The following is a 26,488-nucleotide window of genomic DNA, read 5'->3' as shown; positions in this document are numbered from 1 at the left end:
GGTAGGTGATAACGCAACAAAGCTTGCATTGAGGCAGAGCTCAACGATGTTAGTAAAAGCCAGTGAAAGAAATAAATAGATACAGTAGAAAAGATTGTGATATGTTCTTTGACGCAATACCCGCCCTTCGCTCGCTTTTGCAACAAGGTTACTTGATCGCCTTAGGGTGTGGGCGTCAATTTGAACCCGAATTCATTTGTTTTCTTTGTCTACTAAGCTGCCGTCCTAATTTTTATAATACATGCCAAGTGTCTTTATATCTTTCATGAGCAATATTTATAGCTGGGTTGTGAGCTTTATAAGCAAAGCGCCAAATTACACTGCAAGTCGTCATAGCTATGCATGCATCACGTCACTAATTGCTTACGCAAAAAACATGGCGAATTCACTGTGAATTTGGGCAGTCGGGAATAAGGCTCCTTGTGCAAATCCACGGGGATTCACGGCGCCGAAGGTTTGTGAAATTCTTTGCCCCATGTGACGGTGAGAGCCGCCGCCATTTTCAAGCTGTTATGGTCCATGACGTCAATTTTAGGCAGCATGAAGTTGGAAATGTGTGACGTAGGCGTTCCCGCCAACTGTTTAAATTACGTCACGTCTTCTTAGCCAATCACGGGGAGGGCGTTACATACAAGCTGTATTGTTGTTGAATAGCACAGACAGGCCTGCGTTGTCATGCCCGCGGCTTTTCGTCTAGTATTTCAGTGCAGACCAAGAATTCTGCGCTTTCAGTAGAGATAATAAAGGCAAGCTTTAGAACTGGCGCGAGTAAACGTCACGAAACGTCAAAATGACGAAAGCACACACAACCGCTTTGTCAACCGGGACCCCGTAGATGGTCACGTCCACTAAGTATGCCTGTTATCAAATAAATAGTACTCATAGCTATTTTTCTTTCACAAGCTGCGCACTAAGCTTAAACGCAGCTTTCATGTTGAATTTCACAACGGCGATTAGCCGCTTGGCAATGCCCCTAACAAAAAAAGTTGGCAAAGCAATAAAAAAGTTACCCTCGAAAATGATCACAGAATTTACCATTTTGTTTATTTCCACGTGTTTTCGTTTGATTGGTTCTTCAATTTTTGTAGTTTCTTACGTTTTTCTTCGTTACTGCTCTCCCTCTCTTTTTTGGATCCGCCCCAAGCCATCCCTGCAATGAAGTCCTGTTTCCTTCACTGCTTTCTGGCTATATTCGTCTGAGGAAAGAATACATCACTCATCAGCTCGGAACTCTGGGCATGACGTTACGCGAAGGTCGCTTTTTGTAAGGAGCAGGATTCCCAGCCACGTCGGGTCGTCGCCAATGCAGTAACAGCAAGCAACTTTCATTGAATTGCTGGAAAACGTCGTCGGCTATTCAGGGGAGTAACTGTTTCAGCAGCGCACATACGCCACATGGGTTCCGCCATGGCTTCCTCCAAATCTACCCAGGAGGGACACTCTCGGGATCATCCTGCGGGTAAGCTTGACGGATTGATTTTGATGGAACATGGTGATCTTTTGCGAAATCCCCTGTTTTAAAAGCTTTGTATGTAGTTTTAGAGATAGGCGAGGTTGAGACTGTTGCCGTAGCTGTCGTAATAACTTAAAAAAAAAATGACGCCATTTTACGTCTCAGCCAACCGAACTGCGTGACACGCCGTTGTTTAACGTCCATAGCTCACGATAACGCTGTTACGTCGGTAGTGTGAACATAGCCTTAAAAACAGCAACTTAGAGCCATAGTGGTTCCTTGATGATGCGTGGTAGCCACACTTCAATGCTTATATCTGAACTTTACGCGCCAAAGTTGTGCCCTACCAGGCCTGCCGCAGTGGACGGCTATGAATTTTTTCGCACGACAACTCTTCACATTCTCGAACCTGCTCGAAATATACTGCTGATGGGTGTTCCTACCTCGTTCGCCTCTGTTGTGGGTTACAGTGCATTTTATTCTTAATCTCCCGCAAACCAAGCAACGTCCATAATTATCATAGCGCATAGGCAAACCACCCAAAGTACGATGCACTGAATTCCACATTCTAATGAGCTTTGCTAATGTGCCAGAAAACTATAGTCGACCTTGCAAGATACGTGTAGGGGTCGAAGATAAGATACGTCCCGAAGTGGTTTTATCTGCCCAGAGGGGGTGGAAAGCTCTTCGAAGGCCTATCATGAATTGCTGTTTTCGCATCCACATCCCACAAAAAGTGCTTAGTTGCCCTTGGACGTTTTGTTCCGTGAATGTGAAACTAAATGAAACCACATAGCTCTGCTGGGTAGTACGGGACCAGATGAATGGTCCGGCCCTAGAATTCTACAGCCAAACTGTATACCTCTAGTCCCCAACGGTTTCATCACCGTGGATAAAAAGGATCTCCGCTGGCAAAACGCCAAGACCTAAGACGCCGAGCACATGAGTCAGCCTTATCAGGCATACAGCATAGACCTCAGAATTCGTTTAAGAACCCCGCAAACCAAGCATCCAAATCGCTTTATGGGTGACAAGGCACCCGTGAACAATAGTACTCCTCATGTGTTCCTGGTTAAGATTATATTTGCAGATTCTCTTTGAAGACTAGGCAGGACTGGTGTCTCTAAAAAGTGCAGTTCTTGCCCAAGACGCAGAGCGCATGCGTCAGGCTAGGCAGGACACAGAACTTGCCGTTTGAGAAGCCGAGCGTATTGTCAGTAGATAAGCTGTTATATTACCCCCACTGAGGCACGCAAGTGAGCAACTCGGCCATTTTGTCGTCCATCAGTGTGGCGAGATTGCCGCATTATGGCCTCGCCGTTCACTTCGACCGGGTCGCTCGTAAACAAGCGAAGATGCAGCAAAACGGCATCTTTAGGCGCACTTCTGCTGTTGAAACGCGTTATCTTTGGTTCGCATCCGAAACGACGTCTATCGCGCGCAGCCGAAGAGCGGTAATGATAAGCTAAGCCTACCAGAGTTGACCGACTAAAATTACAAACAACAAAATTGCGGTGACCATGAACAATTGCAGTGTAAACAAATCTCACGCAATTCGAACTGAACAATGGTCATGGCGGTGGCACGGAACAATAGGAGGAGCAGGAGGAGGAATAAACTTTTACTGAGCCCAAAAAGAAATCGGTGGTGCACGCTTGGGAAATGAGGGCCGATATTGTGTACCCCCATGTAGTGACCCTGGGCGAGCGCAAGCGAAAAGTCCGCCGAGACGACGAGAAACCTTTCATACCCTCCTCAATCACCAGTTGCGGTGGTTTACAACAGCTTCGCTGGTCATCCACTTTCGCAGGGCAGGATGGCGACCAATTTCTTTTTTTTTTTTTTGCTACAGCCCGACAGCTTTACAAAAAGGGGCGAGTTCCCTTGAGGGTGTCAGACGGAATCACTGATAGCGTGCTGGCATTCGGACAAACGCTTCATTTTCTTGCTGCTGCCAAAAAACTGCCAGAATTTGGAATAACGTACTACAACGTTGCATAGTAAAACTACGAAAAAAGATGTCTTGTCATTGATTAAAACTTCATTTTGTCGGCGCTAAACGTGTTAATTTTAGATATTTTTTATTAAAACGCTGTTATGCTGTATGAACTTGTAGTGTTGAAAAAATATTTAATTGGACATTGCAGATATATTGAAGGGGTGCTGGGTTAAGAGGGTGGGATTTTTCTGGGCTAATTGTAATGTGTGAGCAAGTTCCTAGCGTAGTTCACCCAAAATCTGTGTCCGCATACGCCTGGTACAACTCGTTCCATGGGCATACAGAGGTTATTCGGGGCGCACAAGTAGCCGTTTCTTTAGCACCGTTCTGGGTTTATAAAGAAAGCTGCAGAGTAAGAGAAACGGTGGGCCTCTGCTTCCTCGTATTGGTGGAGGCATTGAAGACTATTGATGCAGTTACAATGGGACTCCGGCCTCAGGATATGATTTTAAAACAGACTATGCGTTTATGTTCCCCTTTTGATGTCCACGCTCTGTCTTAAAACAGGCTCCTCCTACTAAGCATGAACCCAAATCACGGGCGTGCTGTTACGCAGGTCGTACGCTGTAACAACATCTATCCTGTTATAGCTCAAAATAATATTGTTTGACCCAACGTGATAATGCATGGCGTGGTACCTGACCACACAAAAAAGCCTTTCACCGTCACCACCAGCACATTTTATTTCACACGGCACAACCTATTGTGGTGAGTTGACAACCTTGTGAGTCGTTGTGACTACCCGAGTTTGAGAACAGCCCTGTCTTTACCCCCATGTTGTGGTGCTGTACGCTGGTAATGTGCAGTTTGCCCTTGTAATCGAAATACTTTTGAGAGGGGGCATATGTTCCCGTCGAGAAAGAACGTAGCGATTGCGAAATAGACAACAATTAAAATAGATCTAATTATTTATCGCGCACTGAAGAACACGAAAAACAAACGCGAAGCAGACAGGGGTCACAGGACAGGCACCAATCTTCATCTTTCTTTCACATTATATACGCGCTTATTTTTCAGGCTATCCTGTAAAAATAAGCAAAAAAAAGTAAGGTGTAGCAAATACGCAGTGTTAACACAAATTATTTTTAGAGCCCTTCTTAGGGGAAGCCTCGGCTAGTGTGTAGTGAAATTTCGGTGTCGGTTACACACTAGATTACATTCTAACAGCGGACCTATTGCACGCCGAGCCTTTTGCCCATCTGCTGAATGTCGTGTGCCACGCAAAGGCAGGATCAGGTTCCCAGAATCGCCGGTGGCCTCGCAGAAACCGGTTCCCTGGTCCACCGGTAGAGGGCGCAGTGGCTTGGCAGTAACGGGTTCCTTTCCTTCCCGCTATGTGAAGAAAGGAGGAAGCTTCCCGCCGCTTTCGTTTGGCTTACGATTCCTTAGCGTAGGATTTGCAATGGGGCGAGGGGGGGGGGGGGGGGGGGATCTAGCCGTTCTCGCGCGAGCGCCTGTTGACGTTCGAGCCCACATAAGAGACTCGCAACTCGCTGTTTCACATTTAACACTGGAACTGGGTTTAATTTTGTCATATGGCACTAATTCCTTTGCAGCAGTGTTCTTGCTTCTGCTCAGTATTTTGATTTGTTTGAACCCTGGGATACAAGCCCAGGCATGAGAATGAGCAAGGAACTGTGCGCCCGACTATTTTTTAAGGAGCCATGAAGACAAAACACAACTTTGGTTCATTCAAAAGATTGCCTCGTTAGAATCGTACTGACACCACTTTTAACGTAAACTTTTCTCAAATGAGCTGTATAATTAGGAAAACAGGTAATAGCCATGCGACGCACTCGCTCATTTCCTGCAACAAAACGATGATGCCATACCAGCCTGCTCTGCGATTGGCAAAGGCGGGCAAAAGCAAATGCCAATTAGTCAGGGCTTGTAAGCTTGCAGAACGAGCTATTTGTGCTTACATTTAGGGCATATTCTTTTTAGCGCAATAATAATGGTGGGACAAACAGTCGAAGTTACGAAAGCACATGCAAATATAGAAGTACTGATGCGTACTGATATTGGTACTGTTCGCCCTAAGCTTGGTATAGCAGCACAGCACTGAGGGGCATTGGGGTTGTCTTAGACGGCACTGCCTGATTGACGCAGACAACTGTGTTTTACATATTTGTCGAGCGCGCACTGTTTCACGAAACGAATATTTTCTCCCAGAACAATAACAAGCCAGGATAAAAAATACGGTCAAAAACAAACCAAAGGCAGAAAACGGCTTGCCACGGTATGGTGGCGCCATCTAGGTTCAGTAACGTAAGCAAACACGCGAACGCCGCCGCTTTAGCCCGGCCCTGCGCTATCGGCTGCAGAGCGGTCGGTTCCTGTGATGCCATTGCAGACCACGAAAACACAAACTTTTGATTTTCCCGCTAAATTAACTTAAATTGATTAATTTCTCAGTGAATAAAGCATCGTTTGCATCCGGACAAGCACTGGGGCCACTATAAAACGCGAAATCTTTCGAATAAAGCAAACTTGTAATTTGTCTTCATGGCGCCTTTAACTATAACTCATGCTCCCACCCTGCTCCATTCAGATGAAGCAAAGCTGTTAGCGACAGAGCACTCCACCAGCCCGGGCTGACCCGAAAGCCCGGACCCGGTCTGGCCCGCGGGCTGGGCCGTGCTCGGGCTTGAATTTATGGGCCTGACCATGATTATTTCCGACGTGTAGTGTAGAAAAGAGCACTAAAAGGAGCATTTTGGTTTTATTTTCAGGGGGTTATTGACGTCTTATTGGTATTACTTCTGTGCATTGTTTCAAAAACGTGTTTTGCTAGGTCTGATAGTAAATGTACCGTAATTTTAATGGCAGTTTATTTACTGCATCAAGATTTTAAATTTTGGGTGTAATATACCAAAGATACCATTACAATGAATGTCGTAGCGGAGAAGTGATTAATTCAGACAACCTGAAGCTATGTACCTATGTCTATGTACACGTGTTTTACATATGGCATCTAACTGCGGATGCCGTGGCGAGGAATCGAACTCGCGTGCTAGAGAAGCAGCACCGGTGAGCAACCAATGCAGGTAAAACGTTTCAATGCACGTACTACCGCGCTCACTATGACCCACACCGCCCATTAGTATTTACCGCTTTGTAGAACCTTTCTCTGCTACCCGGAGTGAAAGACCAACTGCGCATTAGGAACACAACGTCCTAATGAATCAAGACTTATACTAACGTATATGCCCACAGCCATTGTTTTAACGATATAATCGTCTGAATACTATTGACCAGTGTAAGTCATAGTGAACGCGATAGTACAGGTCCGCGCAGAAGTAAACGCAGCACGGGAGCGGTGGCCGAACTGCATCGCTGCGCCGCGTGTGGGCGCCGACGGGAACCAAGGAGCGACGGCAGCGACGGTCTAAGAGTGTCTTCGCACTGCCCCCGCCGCCCCATCTGATATGTTTAATCGCCGCTCTGCTGGCGTGTAATGCTGGGCGTGACGCTTTTCAAAAGGCAGCGCTGGGCTATAGGCCTCCTGCGCTGCCCAGGGGGCGCTGCGCAAGCGGCTTCCGGGCAGTACTTCCGGGTAGTACAAAGCTGCGCGGGTCCCATAGGATCCCGTGTTGACAGAAGCAAAACGATCTCGATGTTCTCGATTGTTTTGCGACATGGTAACCAGCCCATCCCCGACGAGTCCGGTCTCTTCCGGCGATCAACTGGGCACTAGGGGGAAAAGCTTTGCAGCGCTAAATACGTTTACAGCGCCGACGAAAGTGCCGGGACGGTGACGGCGCTCTCCCACTCGCTGGTTCACTGACCATTTGAAGTGAAACTTCTAGTTTAAACTAATACTCTAGGTGACAAGGACTTTTCAACAACACCTGCGGTCAAAAAATAAGAGGGATGCAATCGGCGATGATCGCGCTTTAAAAAGCCAGCGAGTCCGGCGGGCCGCAGGCTCGCCTGCTGCGGTGCGCCGCTCTTTTGCGTACCTGCACACTATGCGTGCACTTTCATTAAACAGGGCTCGTTTGCGTCGCCGTTACGAATACATGGTGCAGCGTTAGCTTGCCGTTTTGTTGCGTGTCTCAGCGACAAAATGCCGCGACCGTCAGAAGCGTGAAATCTGTCTTGCGATTCCGAAATTAGTGACCGTAAAACAAAGTGGTCGGGCGAACTCGCTCGCTTTCCTTGTTTGCTCTCACTTTACTTTACATTCACTTTACATTACTTTACTTTACTTTACTTTACTTTACATTACACTTTACATTCCCAATTCCCAGGTCGCACTTAGAAGCCTAGAATGAGGGTCAGCAACGGCCGAGTTGCATGCAGCCGACACGGCGGAGGGCTGGATGGCAAATCGAGTGGGAGGAGGAGGGGGGCTTTGAATGCAAAGAGAAAAAAAAATTCAGCGAATTTCTAATAATATTTGACAATAATCTGGCGAAGTGTGAAGAGGGGGAGGGGGGGCAATTCAACTGGAGGACGCCAATTCTGTGTTCTTGTCTCGCTGTCTAATTCCATTTGAAGTCAAAACTGCCGTGTCGGCGTTCAGATTCGACGACCCCTGCACCAACGTTGCCCTGCACTAGAAAACAAAGTCAGTGATGATCGTATGTAAATATTCGGGGCCCCGCGCCGTGTATGCGACTGTGTTATGTGATGTTATAGAAGTACACATCTCTGCAGGCAGCGGGCGTGTGATTTGGTGCATGTTTTGCGTCCTTTAATAGCGCTTAATTTGTTTATTTGGAGCTATTGCCCCACCTACTGGCTAGTATATGTACCCTGCCGTTCGTAAATCGTGCGGCGTAAAACGTTACGCAAGAATCATTTAGTTTGGGAAAATACGTAACAAAATTTCCACTCGTTTCAAAGGCGGTGCCAGGCCAGCAGTGTCAGCTGAGTCGGCTGCACAATTCTTGCGTTCGCTTGCATGCTCCCGCTGAAGCAACCTTTTGCAGTTACCTCAGGATATAGGATGAGCAGCGTTCCGTGTTTATGCTACTCGTGAACTTTCCTTTGTCGACCGCATGCAAGAAGAAAAAACTGTAACTGTCGTCACAGTTAAACCACCCGTCCTGGCGATACTGTCCCACGCCGCGACCACCGCGACAACTCGCTCAAAAGAAAGCCGACGAATCGGTTCTTATAGCGGATATTATTTTGTTTAGCCTCTGCAACTACTTTAAGGGCTATTTCATACAGTATGCAGTCATTTAAACACGCCACAAAGCGCTACAACCAACTTTCACTCTGGTTTTGATTGAAAACACATGGAGGGCGGCGAGGGTCGTCTGCTTTTGTACTACCCAGAGGCGTCGGCCGCTAGGGGCGCTGCATGTCGCCAAAACTCCAGCGCAGGAGGCCTATACAGGCATAGAGATAATATACTGTATAGAGGGGCGCTGGTTGCATTGCCGCTCGCAGGCATCAGCGGCGACGGAATCCGCCGCTATTCAGCTGGACAAAGCTGCGCGCGCTCGGAAACGTGCCTTGTTGCGCGCTGTAAAGGGCGGCGTAAAATTGTAGGCCGCTGCGGTTTTCCATAGCACATCTTTGCGATATAATTTGCCTTGGACAATATAGAAAGCACATTCACAAAAATGTTTGTTATTCGGAAAAAAAAATCTCGCTTTCCAATTCTTTTAAATGTTGGGTTTCTCCCAAATTCCTGCTTCCACTCAGTTCAGGTCTCTTCTGAAGAAAGGAAAATACAAATTGCCCATGCGATGGAAATTTCCTGTGTTAAAGAACACTGTATAAAGAATAGACACAATCGTTGTCTTCTATTACAGCGGGCCTCATAGGGCGCATATTTTGTTGTCGCACTAACTATTTTGCTCCCGTTGACAAGTATAGTCGTCATAAGATTTTGTACCAAAATGACCGATAACGAGTATGGTCGACATCGGTCATTTTGGAGGCCTGACGGCGTTTTCTTGCAAGACAGTGCGGCCATGCGGTGAAGTCATGTGGTGAAGCCATCGAAATATTGGCGCCGTGTGAAGCCATCTGGGCAATCTTTTTTACACGGAGAAATAAAGGAATATTATTTCATCGAAATAATATTGCCATTTTATTCAGAACAAAGTGCTCTACATATTGAGAGAAAAGCATTTTTTGGTAAATTTGGTACATCTTTCTTTCTCACGGTACGGACACGACGTTATTTTTAACGAGCAGCTTGTATTCGTTAAGAAAATGTTACACCTTTTAAACCCTAGGGGGCCGTTATGTTGATGGTAATTAGAAAAAATTGGCTGATACTTCGATACGCGCCTTTAGCAAAATTCTGTGCCCTTCCACTTTGTGAAAAAGGATGGCCAGCGGAGCTGCGGTGCGTAATTATAGTCGTCTTAGCGGATAATTGTAATATAATTTATTTACCCATAGTTCCCGTAAAACAAGTTACCGTCGTTTTCTGTAAACGCACTCGCTGCGTAGATGGCCATTTGACAGCAGACAGTAACTCTGTATCGTTTACAACTTCATTGTTAACTCAATAACACCAAATCTGGAGCCGTTTTCAGTAATTATACTCCCCCGAGGCGTCCTACCACTGTGATCGGTCGGCCCGCGGTAGACTGCTCTCGTTCCATGAAGTCACGGTGCATCACCGTCTCGACCGCCGCCGCTATCCCGCTTGACCACACATGCCTTAGCAACGCTCAGGAGCACCTAAGGGGACCCCTCCAGACCAACTCCCGCGTCAGTCGTTTCCTCCTCCACAAATCCACCCCTCTCAGTTCCCTTCCAATAACTGTCCCCTCTGTTACTCCCTTGACAATCACTCACACCATGTGGTCAGTCCCCTCAACCCATGCCCACAAGCTGCAGCATCGAGCCGTGGGAGGACACGCTGGGCAGCTCGCAACCAGGGGTGCAGCTACAAATGGTTGACCGAGCTGCCAGTATCGCCGCCAGCCTTCTGCCGGCGGCCACTCTGCGTTTCTAAGCCAATTTGCTTGGAAAATAAAGTTATTTCTCTCTGGCCATGCTCCACGGCGCAAAAAATAATGTGAAAAAGCCTTCTTACAAAAAACCAAACTTACACATATCCTTTGAAAGTCGGTTCCCCTCAAAGCACAAATGCATTGTTAGAAGACATTTTCTTTTATGGGAACTATCAGTCGTCTTCTATTATATATGAAGGCTGTAGGACCGCTTTTCTGTTTTTAAGAAGTTTTTCCACACAGGAATCCGTTTTTTTTTTCGCGCGGAAAAACGTGCTCCGGAAGCAGCGTGACACGATACCACAACCTACAGTCGTAAAGCCCAGCACTACAGCAGCTTTGCTGTGAAAAACACCTTTCCTTGCTCAGTAGCAGCGCTAAAGTTATTGCAATTAGACCCATATTTCTGAGGGGCCTGAACAGAAGTAGACAACGTCACAAGTCTCGACGGTTCTGCATAACATTAGTTTGGATATTTAATTAAGGCTACATGATGAAGGTTTCCATGGCGTTCTCGTAACTAATTTTTAGGGCTTTCATTTCCTTTTTATTATATTTTTGGGAGTTCTTTATATATTTTTGTTCTGAACATTTTTGATCAATATTTTTCAGCCCCGTAACAGTAGTTTTACTGAAACTTTCGGGAAATAGATTATACGACAATTAGCCGCGAAGCACCGCAGCTCCGCTGTTCACCCTTCTTCACTGAGCGGAAGGCCATTGAATTCTTTTAACGGCGCGTGCCGAAGCATCAGCTAATTACTATTTTCTTCACCTTACCATAGACATAACAGCTTACGCATGTTCGATTTCCGGCCGCGGCAGCCGCTTTTCTGATGAAGGGGAAATGCGAAAACGCCTGTGTGCTCGAGATTTCTGTACCGGTTAAAGATCCCCAGGTGGTCAAAATGAATCCGGAGCCCTCCACTACGGCACACCTAATCGCCTGTGTAGCGTCGGTGTGTTAAACCCACAATCAATCAATCAATCAATCAATCAATCAATCAATCAATCAATCAATCAATCAATCAATCAATCAATCAATCAATCAATCAATCAATCAATCAATCAATCAATCAATCAATCAATCAATCAATCAATCAATCAATCAATCAATCAATCAATCAATCAATCAATCAATCAATCAATCAATCAATCAATCAACATAACCGCGCCAAAGGGTTAATTCAAAGCTGCAACATTTTCGTAACTAATAGAACATGCTCGTTAAAAACAGCAACGTCTGTTTTAATGCGACAACAAAATATCCGCCCTATGAGGCCCGCTGTAATAGAAGACAACAATTGTGTCTATTTATACAGTGTTCTCTAACACAGAATATTTCCATCGCATGAGCAATTTGTATTTTCCTTTCTTCAGAAGAGACCTGAACTAAGTGGCAGCAGTAATTTGGGAGGAACCCAAAATTTAAAAGAAAATTTGAAAGCTAGATTTTTTTTTTTCCGAATAACAAACATTTCTGGGAATGTGCTTTCTATATTGTCCAAGGCAATTTTTTTGTCGGCTTACAATAAATTATATCGCAAAGACGTGCTATGGAAAACCGCAGCGGCCTACAATTTTACGCCGCCCTTTACAGCGCGCAACAAGGCACGTTTCCGGGCGCGCGCAGCTTTGTCCAGCTGAATAGCGGCGGATTCCGTCGCCGCTGATGCGTGCGAGCGGCAGCGCAACCAGCGCCCCTTTATGGCCTAGCGCTGCCTTTTGAAAAGCGTCACGCCCAGCATGACACGCCAGCAGAGCGGCGATTAAACATATCAGATAGGGCGGCGGGGGCAGTGCGAACACACTTAGACCAGCGCTCCTTGGTTCCCGTCGGCGCCCACTCGCGACGCAGCGATGCAGTTCGGCCACCGCTCCCGTGCTCCGTTTACTTCTGCGTGGACCTGTACTACTGCACCTGCGGGCCTCTTGTATGAACCTCATTTGCTGACGGCGGCACCAGCGGATCTACCTTGAGGAAGAAGGGCAAAAGTAAACTTTAGTGTCGACCTTTTCTTAATCCACAAAAGACGCTCATTATTTGCAGCAGTTTTTTGTTACTAAATATCGTAAAACTAGTCATACCAAAGACGAAAATGTTTTTGCATATGATCTGTCAGATTCGTCAACGAGTGTGGGTGGCCCCACCATGACGGCTCGCATCGTGGACGGCGTTGTGCAGTCGCCTTTCACCGACTGCGACTTCGACGATGTTTCAGCTCCGGAGATCATTCGAAGCCGCCTGAAGCAGCATGGTGACAAGGTTGTCGCAGTGAGTACCGACAGTTGTCAAGACAAAAGCCCCAAGTGCCCCATTCCGCGATAATTTGGGTTGTAGTTGTTTTCGGCGCAAAGAAAGGCCACCGCTGTGAAGACTAAATAAAATCCCGGCCCATCTCCACTAACATGAAACCTGGGGGTGGGGAAGCATACAGTGTATAAGTGTATTCTAGGCGTCTTGGCGTTCTTATCTACGGAGAGAAAACCCTTGTGGGGTAGAGGTATACAGCTTTGCTGGGTGTCTCGTCTTTGAAGCACGAAGCGATCTAGCCCGAGGCGTTGGAAGTCGAGTGTCCCGGTGTTGTTTTAGTACGCCTTACATTCTAGCACGAGGCATTCCAAAATGAGTGCCCCGGTGTTTTAGTAACGTACGTTACTACACGAGATGACGACGACGTGAGACGCCGACCGCCCGAGCCCCTATGTAGCTTCGCCCCTAAAACATCTGAGTTCGCAAAGAATTTCAGCCCCATTCTCCACAGCATGAGCAGAGTTCTTTACCACCACGCTATCGGTTTTCTTTACTCCATGTAAAACTTGCAACAAGTACTACAAAAAGATATTACGACTTTTAACAGCGAAGCTGTTTAGAAAGTCGTAATTTTTCGCGGCCGCCGTTAAAAATAACAGGAAAATGCCAAGCGCTCATGTGTGCGTGCCTCGCGACGCCCGCCCAGCGTCAACGGGGCACGTTTGTCAAGCCAAGCATACCCGCTTAGGGAGGTTGGCCAAAGTTGGGAAAAAAAAAAAAAAAAAAAACAGCGTTTGCCGTAATAGTGGCCACACTTGCTCGGAACGAGAAAGAAACGTCATAGACTACGTTTTTCCCAGGCGATGTTCAATGATCACTTCCAAGCAAAAATGAAAGGAGCTCGCACTGATAGCAGCAATGAAGCAGTAAAGGTCGTTTCAGCAGCGAATAAGCAAATCGGCTGCAATCGAGGACTTCAACCTTCGTGATGGTCGTAAAAGTTGCGTACTGCTTTCCTACCTTCATGTCTTAGTGTTATTATTTGTCAGGGGGTCCCAACGGGGACCTATGCGCAATGATAATATTCTTCTACTAGTGCCCGAGGGTGCTGCGCTAACGCACTTGTTTGCCCAGAAAATTGCGTCTGGTTTTTAAGTTGGCCAATCATCCAATTCTACTTAACGTTATTCAACAGCGAATACGTTTTCCGTTACCTTTTCTAGTAAAAAAACAGTAGAAGAAAGGAGAAAAAAGACAGTAATATGTAAAGGCATTGGATAAAGCGTGGACCACCTGCATTAAGGGGTACTGTAATGTCTCAGCGACGCCAATATCTCCAAGGTAACCAAATAATGCGCCCAGGACTTTCCATTGGCAGGAGGGACGATGTCATGGTCCAAGTATCAGGCTTAGCGGAACTGGCCTAGGGTGTAGACATTCCATCTTCTGCTGTAAGCGGCTATTTGTGTCTTCGTAGGCAAAACGCTCTATGGGGACAGGTTAGATGGTTTCCGGGGAGCCGCAGTTGTAGCAGGATGGGCTTGGACTCTGGCCGATTGCAATGTAAGTAGGCCCTAATGAACGGCATTGAGTCGCAGTCTATGAAACGTTTGCGGTCGGCACGTTAGTCGTTCTGGCTGCCTCAGTGTTGTATGGATCAATGGAGAGTAGAATAGAAAATCGTGATGATGCTCCGGAAGGGTCCACTAGCGGTTCCTTTCTGCTATTCGCTCTTTCCAGCGACGCTAGTGACGCCGCGCGGAATTAGTCCGAACCCGGGAGACGGTGATTGGCTGACCGGTCACCGGTCGCTATGTCGGAGGCGGCCGGCGGCGTCCGTGCGGCCTTGCAGAAGCGAAAGGAAAATAGTAATCGCAAGTACAGTAATCGACAATGCCGCAAAATAATCGGAAAATATATGCTGAACGAGTGTTCATATTCCCTCAACTTTCTTGAAGCTATAGAAGCTGAAAGTAAATAATTTTTGGGCCTCATCGGTGTCTGCTGCAAAGAAAAACGGAAGTCCTTGAGACCCACCCGTGCCTACGTGGTGCCTGAATGATTCCTTACTGAATTACGGCTGCCACATTTAATAGGGCTTTGCTGTGAGGGCACCGATTTTGTAAGCTTTTTGTATAACCCCTTGATCGTCTTTTCCGGATACTATTTATTCACTGCCGCATAATATGTCAACCGATCTTCGCTTATCTGTTGTTAAATCTTCTCAATTACACAGCTTTCAAACATATAAGCAGCAGAGGCTGTCCAATCCGCTCACTTTTATTTTCAATAAAGAAACGAATGAAAAATTTTTGCCCGCGAAGGCGAGAAGCAATTGTGGGGATGCGCGTATTGGTTAATGACTGAATGCATAAATAATTATGTCGAAGCAAGATGTTTTAGCAATGACAATATTGTAACTGGGTCTGGTTGTTCAAATTCGAGCTCTTAAAGCATTTGGTAGCCCCCAGTTTGTTTTGGTAATAAATTAATAATCATCGATGCGCTTAATTAAAACCTTACTTACAGTCCGATCAACACAACGTAGTTTGATTTCTCTTAAATTATTTATCACAAGCCAAGAGCATACTTTTAAAGTACTGCCTGTATTTTTATGTACGCTTCAATATCACACGCCAGTGTATGCTACATGCAGGGGTATAAATATGTAGGCTTATAATTTTTTTTATATAATGCGCTAACACGTTCGTTTGTATACCACTTGATACGACGTAATGGGAACCTCGTCTTCGCGGTTGTACTGGCCATAGTCAATAACTATGTTTTACTATACACCCAAGTAAAACACTGCAATACGTGCATATCGCACGTGCATGGTGCGCGTGGGCTTCTGCTTGGTATGTACGAAGGGCAATGAACACGCCAAAAGTAAAACGCACACTGCGCCAACGTACACTGCAATAATGTCCCAAAACTTAGCGTTGCACATTCTGTGGCAAGTTGTTTGTTCAATGAGGCGGGATTGTTTTCAAACCGTTTCCGTGCGGCCTGAGCCATGCACAGCGGATTGCCTCGCAGGCACCGCCTTTTACGTCGCAGCAGACACCCTGAAACGAATCGAATGTTGTCTCGCATTCAGCAACGTGTGCATGTGCTTATTTTAGAAGACAGTAGTTGTTTCAAGTCGAACTATGGGCTTTCAGGCCGCTACGTCCGCCATTGCAGTTTTACGCAGCGCCACCTGTAGGGGCTGGAAAGAGCGGATAGTTGGCGCCGTGGTCATAGTTGACGCATCCTGTTTTGTGAAGAAAGTCTACATTTTGTTTTCAATTTCTAGGTTCCTGCGCGCAGCCTCATATGCTCTCTGATTTCCCAGTAGACCAGTGTCAAGATAGCGTTTTAAAGTGTGTCATGCGCACGAATCTTCCGCCAAATTCACTACGCCATCTGCACACGTTGGCAGCAGTGGAACGAGTTGTTGTTTCTGTCTTCGTGAAACATAACCGCTTGAGGGATTGGCCAGTAATCGGGAACTTTGAGGGGCTAATGAGCCCGGATCACCAACCATGAATCGGAAACGTAAAAGTTATAAAATAGTGCCCGCCGTGCGACACGTGAACGTTGCGGCCCGTGAGTAACACACGTGCACACCAGCCGCGTCTAATTGGTTCTAGGAAAGCTGTGGTATGTGCTATTATGCCTGTTGGAGTAGTTCACGGCAAACCGCGCAGAAACAAACAGGAAAAATGAAACGCCAACGGCATGTTGCAGTAGTGAAGCATGATGAAGTAACTAGCGCCAAAAGACGAGAAAACGACAGCCAAGAAAGACACGCAAATACAGTGTGGCAGTTAGTGTCTGGAACGTATCACCAGGCATTCGTGTTCAAGGCACTTAAGCACAGTCCGTAGTGCGACATTTATGCGCAATGTGGCTTTGCGTCGACAGGAATTTTTTTTTTCCATCAGTATCGCAAAGGCGACATAGACCAAAGTACGGAGTACCAGATACGGGACACTGAAGCACTACGAAATTTAGATTATGTAGACTGGCTACGGCCCCAACCAGAAAGATAACAGAGGTGTCAGTGGGAGTAGGCAATTGTTTCCGTATTACAACATATGGGGCAGGGTACTTTTTTGCACATTTCCGACGTAATTGTGTGTCCAATATGGGCCATCCCGACGCGGTGCAGTATTGCTAACGGGAGGCGTTTGCATCATTGCCACCGTAGCATTTAATCCCTCTACTGGGGTTTTAATTACACGCGCCAACGTACACTATTGCTCGTTGGCGCGCAGATCTTAAACGATGAGGCGCTTTCAAGGTATTTACAGTGTTACACATCTCGTGGCATTACTAACGGGTCTGTCTCAAAGTGGTCAACATGACAACAGTGTCGCTAGTGTTTTAACTTAAACCCCGGAGTACGTTTCTAAACATAAAAGCGCGATCCATTGCGTGACCTGCAACGATAAGCAGCATAATTCAATGGCTTCTTACATGAAGGATACTTGCGTCCATTTCATCACTCGCCGTCTCTTTGCAGGTTGACGTGGAAGCGCACTTGACGGGCTCCGAGCTCTTACGGCGCATCGAGCGCTGCGCCGCGGGATTTCGCCGCGAGGGCATCGAGAAGGGAATGCGTGTCTGCTGCCAAACCGGAAATGCGCTCGAGAATACGGTGGCCGCCATGGGCGTTGTTTTCGCCGGCGGTACCCTCGTCATGGCCAGGGCGTCCTTCGTCGAGAGTAAGTTTTCAATCCTGTTTTTGCGGATCATGCTGTCGTCATGATAGGGTAATTGTGCTGCTGAGCCCAAGGACGCGGGTTCACTTCCCGGCTCCGACGACTGCTTTTTTGATGGAGGCGAAAAGCGAAAACGCCCGTGTGCGAGATTTCGGCTCCTGTTAAAGATTCCCAAGTGGACACAATTAATACAGAGTCCTCCACTACTGCGCGCCTCATCGGCTGTGTAGCGTCGGCGCGTTAAACCTTAAAACCAATCAATCCTAGTAGGGTACATGCAAGCTGTGCCCTCACTTGACGTCTGAGGTGCCATGACCTATTCAACGCTTGGTGCCGGGCTCGTTGGTGGTACATTGCAGGATTGCGCTTGGGGCAGCGCGCAAAGATGAACTCGAAAGAACACGAAAGATCTAGTCAAGGCTCTTTCCTTACTTACTATGGCACGGTTGAAGCATGTTGTCATTTGCGGAACGTTTCGCAATACTCGCAGTTGATTGAAGGCCTTCATGGATGCTGCTGTAGTACTCTTAGGTACGACAGGAAGCATTTGCTTCGAGAATTCAAACATTGAGGATAACCTAATTGCCATACTTTCTTAAGTACGGAAACGCGACGGTCTTGCAGCCTGTATTGCAAGCAGTCGTGATGGGCTGAACGCCTTCGAAAATCTGTTTTAGTCAATCCCGCACCTATCTGTTTGCATACGCATGTCGAGAGATAAAGCTCTTAAATTGCAATTCATCTGCCTGTGCCAGCAAGACAAAAAAATTGAACGCGCTTGGTAATAATCATGGGTTAGCGGGTAGCTAGGGGACCTCAAACCCACCCGCTTCTTGAGAATACTACTGCCACTAGGATGCCCAAAATTGCCCGCAGACGTATCTAAACAAACTTTTGCACTTTTTCTGCCTTCAATGTGGAAATGTTGCGCAAAGAACCTTTTCAAGTTACGGCTAATTGCAATCCTTGTATAGATCACCTGACCCTAGCTTGCTGCTTTTCTATTGAAAGCAGCACGTTTTCAATAGAACCTTATTAAAATGAAATGTGGAAAATGTATGCCTAGTTCTGTGTCATGACCCCATCGCATGGGCAAGGGAAGTGGTATCGAAAGTGCCGTTTTCCCCAATAATTTTCCTCTGCGATTTTCTGGCGTCGGGAATGACACGATTATTAGTTTTAGAGGGACGCGGTGTCAAAATAGAAGTTGCTCTGGATTCATAGATTAGCTCACTGAAAACACGAACATACCACTCTTACGCTTTGCTTTAAAAAATACGTAGAAAATAGAGAAAACACGAAGACAGACACCACCCCACTAGCTATTGGCCGCGAGGCCCAACCACTGGAGAGGCTGGCGCTGCGATCGTTTTGACGTCACTTGTAGGATCACCGTTCCTACCGTGCTGCACAGTTGGCTTGCAGCGCGTGACACTTAGCTTAGGACGCGAGTTCTAAAAGTATTTTCGTGTTAATTTCCGTCGTTTGAAGTTAATTCTCAGTGCGTCAAGCGCAGTTTGCCGTCATGAGGATTTTATAACCGTATCAACTGTGGTACATTCCCCGCAACCCGCAAACAACTTGAGCGTGGTGGCGTACGTGTGCGACCGAAGCGTAAGCTGCGGCTCGTTTCCCCGATCAACAATGTAGACTACGGTGATTGCCAAGCTAAGTTTCTAGATTTCCCTTGTTTGCAACAAATGTGTAAAGCAAGAAATCATGAAGCGTTTACTGCTCGCAGAAACGCTCCGCGCACACACCGCCGTACCTGCCCGCACGGCCGACGGAGCAGCTCGAACCGACGCAGGTGGCGGCAGCAACAACTTGTCGCCGCTTTTTAAAATCACGCTAGTTGTGGAAAAGTAATTCGACAGCGGTGAATGTGGATGTCAGATAGGTGAAAAATTGTGCTAGGTGGTGTAATCAGCTGTGGTTTTCAAAGCGATGCTCAAATATCTGCGGCGATCTACGCCGACCGTCCCCAAAGGTCGGTCCCGGCACCGCCAGCCCGTTCACGCGCGGTGCGGCGAGCGGCCGAAGGATATATGCCTGCGCGCAAGCATCGGCCGAGGCCGTGGGAGGTTCTTGATCATCGATCGCTTCAACGGACGCGGATACAAAGTTACGCATACAAGAAAGAGGGTGACAGTGAAGTGAAAAGTCGTATTAGGGACTCTTATTCGCAACTGTAACGATAGCGGCGAAGAAATATCCGCCGCGACGTTAAGCCTAAAGTTCCCAACATTCGATCACATGCCTCCTAAGCCGGCGGCAGGCGGTTCGAGAGGACCCTTTCGTCGCGCGCGTGTTGCGTTTGGGTTCCCCCATCCCTTTGGGGGGCCCCCAACGCTCGGTTCTCCTATTTTAAAACTCCCAATTACCCTAATTCATTAACGACGTGTTTCGCCTCGCCTTCTGTGAGCAATCGTTAGTTTCATTGACGCTAGAGGAAGGCAGGCTCACTGTAAACATAAGAGTTCACGTTACAATTATACAATCCCACGCCGAAGTCCTAATGAAAACTAAATATAGCCATGTCCAAACCCTCTCGCAGGCGTTGAAAACTCGCGTTCGTATACCATTTATACATTGCGGACAAGTTGTCGCGAAAAGTAAACATATCAGCCGTGCAGAGTACAGGCTACGGCCGTGATCGTTAATCAAATCCGGGAATAACTATGAAAAACATTCTAGGGGTAATAGGCACTGCTTAAGCCAAACTGCGCATCATAGCAGTACTTTTAAGCATGCGAGGCGAAGCAATCCGATCACCGTTCTCGCGTAGTCAATCATTAACCAGGCAAGGCGAGCAGTAGGCGCGGTGAGATCACAAGTGAGCGGCGCGCTTCCGTCGCTGTTACAAGGTGTTTCCTTGCACACACAGTCTCGTACATGTCACGCCGCAAGTATTTCATAATGAATTTACAGTGTACTTTTCTCGGCATCAGTTGCATCGTCCTTGGCGTGAGCTAGCTGCGTACGAGCTGTGGGGCGCGGAGGTGTCGCCGGGAAAAAGCGAGTCGCAGATTGCTCGCCCGGATTATTCGGGTTGCAGACAACTTTTTTTGGGTAATTTGCATCAAATCCACAAGGAGCGGGGGGGGGGGGGGGAGGGGATACGGTGGCCACAGACACACAAAAAAAAAACACGCGGCCGCATGCGCACAGGAAATGGGTTGTAGCAGACGACAACCCGACCCGGCGTCCAACAAGTGACGTCATTAGTAGGTGGCGCCACGGTATGTCCTCGGGGCCAATACTGCGCAACTTGCACCGGAAACGGTTGAAACGTCTGGCGTGCGCAACGCCTTTCCTGGCTGCCGCTAGATGGCGGTAATCGTCCATACTTGGGGCGGCAGTACCGCTTTTCGAGGAAGCGTGCGCGCTACACTCGAGCGTTTGGTGCGATGCCAATATTCGCGGAGCCTCAAAGGGGCAATATTTCAACAGCGGAGCTCTTTATAAGCTTGAGCTCTGTGCGCCCAGATCTTTAACAGAAAACTCCGCTCGGCGAAGTGGGGAGGGGAAAATGTAGGCAACGAAGTGTGAGGGAAGTATTGATGAGGTAAGGAATCCACAAGCAGGTGTTGGATGATCGAGCCTCAAAAAAGAAAAAAAAAACGCTCTTCCCGGTGTTCTCGACAGCGCTGGAGCAGCTTATCAATGAGCAGCTTATCAATGTCGAGAGCAAGAAGCTGCTAAACGCCCTCCACAACAAGTACTACTCACAGAGGAGCGAGTCATTCAGCTAACTGAAGACAGAATAGCCGCACTTGAACAGAGGATCATGGCAAACATACAGCCGGTCGTCGCGGCAGAAATCCAGAAAGCCATAGCGCCTTTTGCGGAGCAAGCATCCCACAACACGGTAATCTTTGACAACTTCGTCGCATACGCCAGGAAGAACTACATCACCAAAACGACGCTCGACTCAATCCTCAGCCCTATAGTTGCGGCGCGGAAAAAGGCACGAAAAGATAGCCATGACGCTTCCCGTTCTTGCTCATTAAGTCGAGAAGAGCTCTCTGACATTGAATCTATCGAAGATGACAGTCCAAACTAACGGCACCACAGACGTCTTTCAAACCAAAATCTGGCAACGGAACTGTAGATCTATCAGGCGCAAAATCCCTAACCTCCTAGAACTCACTAAACAAGATGAACCAGATGCGATAGCCCTCCAGGAAACGTACAGCACTAACATTCGCCTTCAAGGATATAACGCCTTCAGCAGAACAGAGCGCACCGCAGTCCTGACTAAAAAGACCCTTACCGCCCAATTGCACGAAATCATGGACACCAACGTGGACCATACACTTGTCGAAATCTTACCTGGCAGAAAGACTCAGCAAAGCCTCTTCATTTTAAGCGTCTACAGCCCCCCTCGAGACCAACTGGCGAACTTCGAGCAATTTATAAGGAAAATCAGGAACATCACGAAAGGGCACAAAGTCGTGATCGCGGGTGATTTTAATGCTCCTCACACGGTGTGGGGGTACCCGTCAACAACTAAGAAAGGGACCCGCATACATGACGCCGCCCAATCTCACAATTTAAGTCTCTGGAACGATCCGCTGCAACCAACCCGAGTAGGCAACAGCGTCTCCAGAGACACTAATCCCGACCTCACCTTTACCCACGGCATCCACCAGGCAGAGTGGACCCGACTGGAGGAGACGTTAGGAAGTGATCATCACATCCTACAACTCGAGATAAGCCACCGAAAAAGAACCATTCGGTCCGGGACAGCAAAGATCACAGATTGGAAAGCCTTCCGTACCGACGTCAATCCTGGAAACATCGAAGAAATTGACAAATGGCTTTCTAAGATACTTGAAAAAGCGAAAAAATTTTTCGCATGCAGCCTACTCCCGCAAGTGCGAAAAATTCCAAACTGAAAAAAAGATAATCAACATCAAGGTAACTGAGAACATCACCTTCCCAGAGGCGCGGAAGAGGTTCGCCTCTTTCCCTCTGGGGAGGTACGCCGACGCAGCTCGCCGAGGGGCGGAGCGGCGTCTGGTTTCCACAGGGACCCAGTTCAGCGAGTCTGACCGGTGGCAAGGAGCGGCCACCGACTTCCAAGCCTACAGACAGGCCCAAAAAGCCTAATCCCAGAGTAACAGCCCCGAAAGACGACACATGAACGCACACACACACACTCCAGTCATTCTTAAATGTAAATAATGGGAACAGACAACATCATTCAATGGAACTGTAGAGGCCTTATCAACAATCTAGATGTGTACGAGATACTTCATTCACATCAGCCAAGTCTCATGTGTCTTCAGGAAACACACCTAAATAGTAAACATACTAACTTCTTGAATAGCTACTTGATTTTTCGAAAAGACAGGCACACTTGCACTTATTCTTCAGGTGGTGTGGCCATAGTAGCCCGAAAATCCTTAGCCTGTCACACCATCCACCTAAACACCATGCTTGAAGCTGTCGCGATTCGAACAATTATTTGATAGGTTAATAACGGTATGCTCCCTCTACATCCCTCCGGATTACCAACTATCGATCACTGATTTTGAGGCCCTGATAGATCAACTACCTGAACCGTACTTAGTCTTAGGCGACCTCAATGCACATAATTCAATCTGGGGCTCTTCCCGCTCTTCCCGCAAGCATGGTGTTTAGGTGGATGGTGTGACAGGCTAAGAGCCCATTCAATGGAACTGTAGAGGCCTTATCAACAATCTAGATGATGTGTACGAGATACTGGGGCTCTTCTTCCCTGCCCGAGGTCGCCTAATCGAAAAATTTCTAACATCATCGGGAGCATGCCTTTTTAACAAAAACCAAGCTACATATTATAACATAGGACAAAACAGTTATTCACATCTTGACTTGGCTCTTGGCTCTGCAGTTCTTTTCCCATTTCTTGCGTGGCATGTGGACACAAACCTATATAGTAGTGACCACTTCCCCACCAAATTGACATGCATAGGCATAGGCACAAACACTTCCCCCTCTCATAAAAGGTTCAATGAGGGAAGAGCAAACTGGAGTACATTCACAGAAACATCTAAACTGCACTACACATCCATAAAACACCTACACGTAGAAGAGGCGACCCAACTGCTCACGGCGCACTTCCTCGACGCCGCCGCAAAGTCCATTCCCCAGGCCTCCGGTGCCCCACGCAACCCAAGGAGGCCCTGGTGGAACGAGGACTGCAGGCGAGCGCGAATGGCCCAGAACAAGGCGTGGGGTGTCCTTCGCCGGTACCCCACGTCGGCTAGCTTAATTTCTTTTAAAAGAGCAAAGGCCTTGGGAACGCGCCTGCGCCGTGAGGCAAAACGGGATAGTTGGCGCTCCTTCATAACATCCGTAAATTCATACACAGACACACGCAAGGTATGGACACGAATACGTAAACTTAAAGGACAACATACACATAGCCTGCCCTTGGTCAGCACGACTGGAGACACACTAGAAGATCAGGCTAACACACTTGCACAACGCTTTCAACACGTGTAAAGCTCTGCACACTACACACACTTTCCTGAAACATAAAGCGTTTTGTGAAAAGAAGTCCCTACGTGACAACAACAAATCACAGACTTCTTACAACTCCCTGTTTTCACTACATGAGCTGAGGGCTGCTCTAAGCACGTGTAAACCCTCAGCTCCAGGCCCAGACAACATTACATATACAATGATACAGCACTTACACACAGACACTCTTGTTACACTCCTTCACCTTTACAACAAGATATTTCTGTCGGGGCACATTCCAAAGTCTTGGAGGGAGGCCATAGTTGTAGCATTCTTGAAAGAAGGGAAGGACCCTTCCTCTCCTGCTAGCTATCGACCCATTGCCCTGACCAGCTGCCTGTGCAAGCTTCTCGAGAAGATGATAAATCGCAGGCTCGTGTACTTCCTTGAGTACAACGGTCTTCTCGAGAGCTGCCAGGCAGGCTTCAGGGCGGGGCGATCAACGAACGATCAACTCGTAGCTCTTGAAAGATATATAAAGGATTCCTTTGTGCATAAGCAATTTTGTCTTACGGTGTTTTTCGACATAGAAAAAGCCTATGACACCGCTTGGCGGTACGGTATCCTCAGTGACCTAAAGTCAATCGGTGTTGCGGGCAACATGTTGAACATCCTTTGTAGTTATATGTCGGAGAGAACCTTTCGCGTCAGAGTTGGTTGTGCACTGTCAAATGTTCACGTGCAAGAAAATGGCGTGCCGCAAGGTGGAGTGTTGAGCTGCACCCTCTTCATAGTAAAAATGAACTCTCTTGGAAAGGCACTGCCACCTACAATCTCTTATTCTATGTATGTAGATGACGTGCAGATATCCTTTAAATCGTGTAACCTGTCCATCTGCGAACGTCAAGTCCAGCTCGGCGTCAAGAAACTTGCCGGCTCGGCTGACAAGAATGGCTTTAATCTTAATCCCGCGAAGAGCTCTTGTGTTCTGTTCTCCAGGAGGCGTGGCGTCCACTCGGACCCAGACATCACTCTTGCGAATGTGCCAATTCCTGTGAACAAGGAGCACAAGTTTTTAGGTATTTTATTCGACGAAAAACTTACATTCATCCCACATATCAGACAGCTCAAATGCAAATGCTTAAAAACAATGAATACTCTTAAGGGGGGACGCGGGTCTTAGAATGGTCAAAAATGGCCAAAATATCGATTTTGAGAAAATCCAATTTTTGGAATTATTGTACCTTCAAGCACCTGCCTTCAAAATATCAACGCGAAATTCCATCGGGAAATACTCTAAAATCATGTTTTGAAACGCCTCGAGGGCCACGAAATGCCCAGAATTGGGCAAAAGTTGCTTCAAATTCCCGCGCGCCCCGCGGGCGAAGCAGCCGACCGATCGCCGCCATCTTGGTCTTGTTTTGAAGCTTGTTTCTTTGTGCGCATTTTGCGATATCTCAAAATGGCGTCGCTTGAGTAGAACGACCGGCCTTGCCAGTTTTCCGAAGGCACCTTCTCGGCCGCTGATTGGCTAGAGCGGGCGCGCGCGGTTTGAGTTCGCCATACGACCCCTCCCATTGGTCGGCGCGACTGCTGTCATGGCGGTCGCCATCATGGCGTCTGCTACGCGCGTCTGACGGAGTCCGCTCTTCTGGCGCAGCGCTCGCTTAGAGCAGTTTTTTTTTACAGTTTCTTCTAATTCTTCCATCGCGTACTTTCGTGAATGATGCCAGGAGACGTACGTTTGAAGAAGACGACCCTTCATGCGCACGGGAAGCGAAAGCGTCGTCCGCCTATCCCAAGGTCGCGTGGTGCGACTTCGGGCCGCTCGACTCCGCCGGATGAGAATCGTTCGCCGCCTCGTATTGCGTCGCCTGCCCCATCGCCTGACCAACCATCTCCGGAATCCAGACCTGGTCCATGCACGTCTTGCCGGCTCGACACGAGGTATTACACGGCGGAGGAGATCGCCGCGCGTACGGAACACGCGGACGAAGTCAAGCGCGGCATGGAGACCAAGTCAGCAACGCAGCGGAAATTCGACCTCCTTGAAGTGGATTTGGCGCACTCAGAGGAAGATTCCGGCACAGATTTTGTCCTGGTGGATTTTGCAATGCTGAAGGACCTTTTTGCGCACGTCAAGTGCGGCAAGTGTGGGCTGGCGGCGCCGGATTTGAGGAAGGCAGATCGGCAGTACGGCCTCGCCGTGAAGCTCGAGGTGACGTGCTCGATTTGTGAACACCGTGTGGAACGTTTTTCCTCGCCAAGGACCGAAGGATCTGGCAATATCACTCTTTTTGAAGTGAATATGAGGGCTTTGAAAAGTATTCAAAGCATGGGGAAGGGGGTGACTGCTCTTTCAGATTTTTGTGCATGAACTTGTCCCACAGAGGCCTGCACCACAAGACATTCCAAGCGCACTTGAGGAAAGTGGTTCATGTTTGCGAGGACACTGCAGCAGCCTCTGAAGCTGATAGTGTGCGTGCCATCAAGGACTTGTACACCTTGGCCAGCCGCCAAACAACATAGATGATATGTTTGATGGCACGTGGATGACAAAGGGACGGTTGTCACACATTGGAGTGGGCTGCATCATTGGAGTGTACACCGGCTTGGTGATTGATCATGTAGTCCTCTCTAACTTTTGCTTAGGTTGCACCATCAGACCCAAAGCTTCAGATGAGGGCTACGAAGATT

General features: G+C 47.7%; 1 protein-coding gene across 4 annotated transcripts in view; it reads left to right on the top strand.

Annotated features, from left to right (window-relative positions):
- Positions 1-1,105: 1,105 nt before the first annotated feature.
- Positions 1,106-26,488, top strand: part of LOC144169656 (luciferin 4-monooxygenase-like) — a 41,872-nt gene continuing 16,489 nt past the window's right edge. The window contains exons 1-3 of one of the 4 annotated variants that reach the window (XM_077698922.1): positions 1,106-1,459; positions 12,505-12,656; positions 17,146-17,347. In XM_077698922.1, the coding sequence (XP_077555048.1) occupies positions 1,396-1,459; positions 12,505-12,656; positions 17,146-17,347 (418 nt within the window). In that variant the 5' untranslated portion in view covers positions 1,106-1,395. Of the gene's footprint in view, positions 1,460-12,228; positions 12,377-12,504; positions 12,657-17,145; positions 17,348-26,488 lie in introns of those variants that run through there. The other 3 variants (XM_077698920.1, XM_077698921.1, XM_077698923.1) reach the window with 3 other exon arrangements.

The sequence above is a fragment of the Haemaphysalis longicornis genome, unplaced genomic scaffold (genome assembly GCF_048455015.1).
Source record: "Haemaphysalis longicornis isolate Haplotype H1 unplaced genomic scaffold, Haemaphysalis longicornis Haplotype H1 scaffold_2, whole genome shotgun sequence".
Lineage (NCBI taxonomy): Eukaryota > Metazoa > Arthropoda > Arachnida > Ixodida > Ixodidae > Haemaphysalis > Haemaphysalis longicornis.
This window is presented reverse-complemented; position numbering and strand designations above follow the sequence as displayed.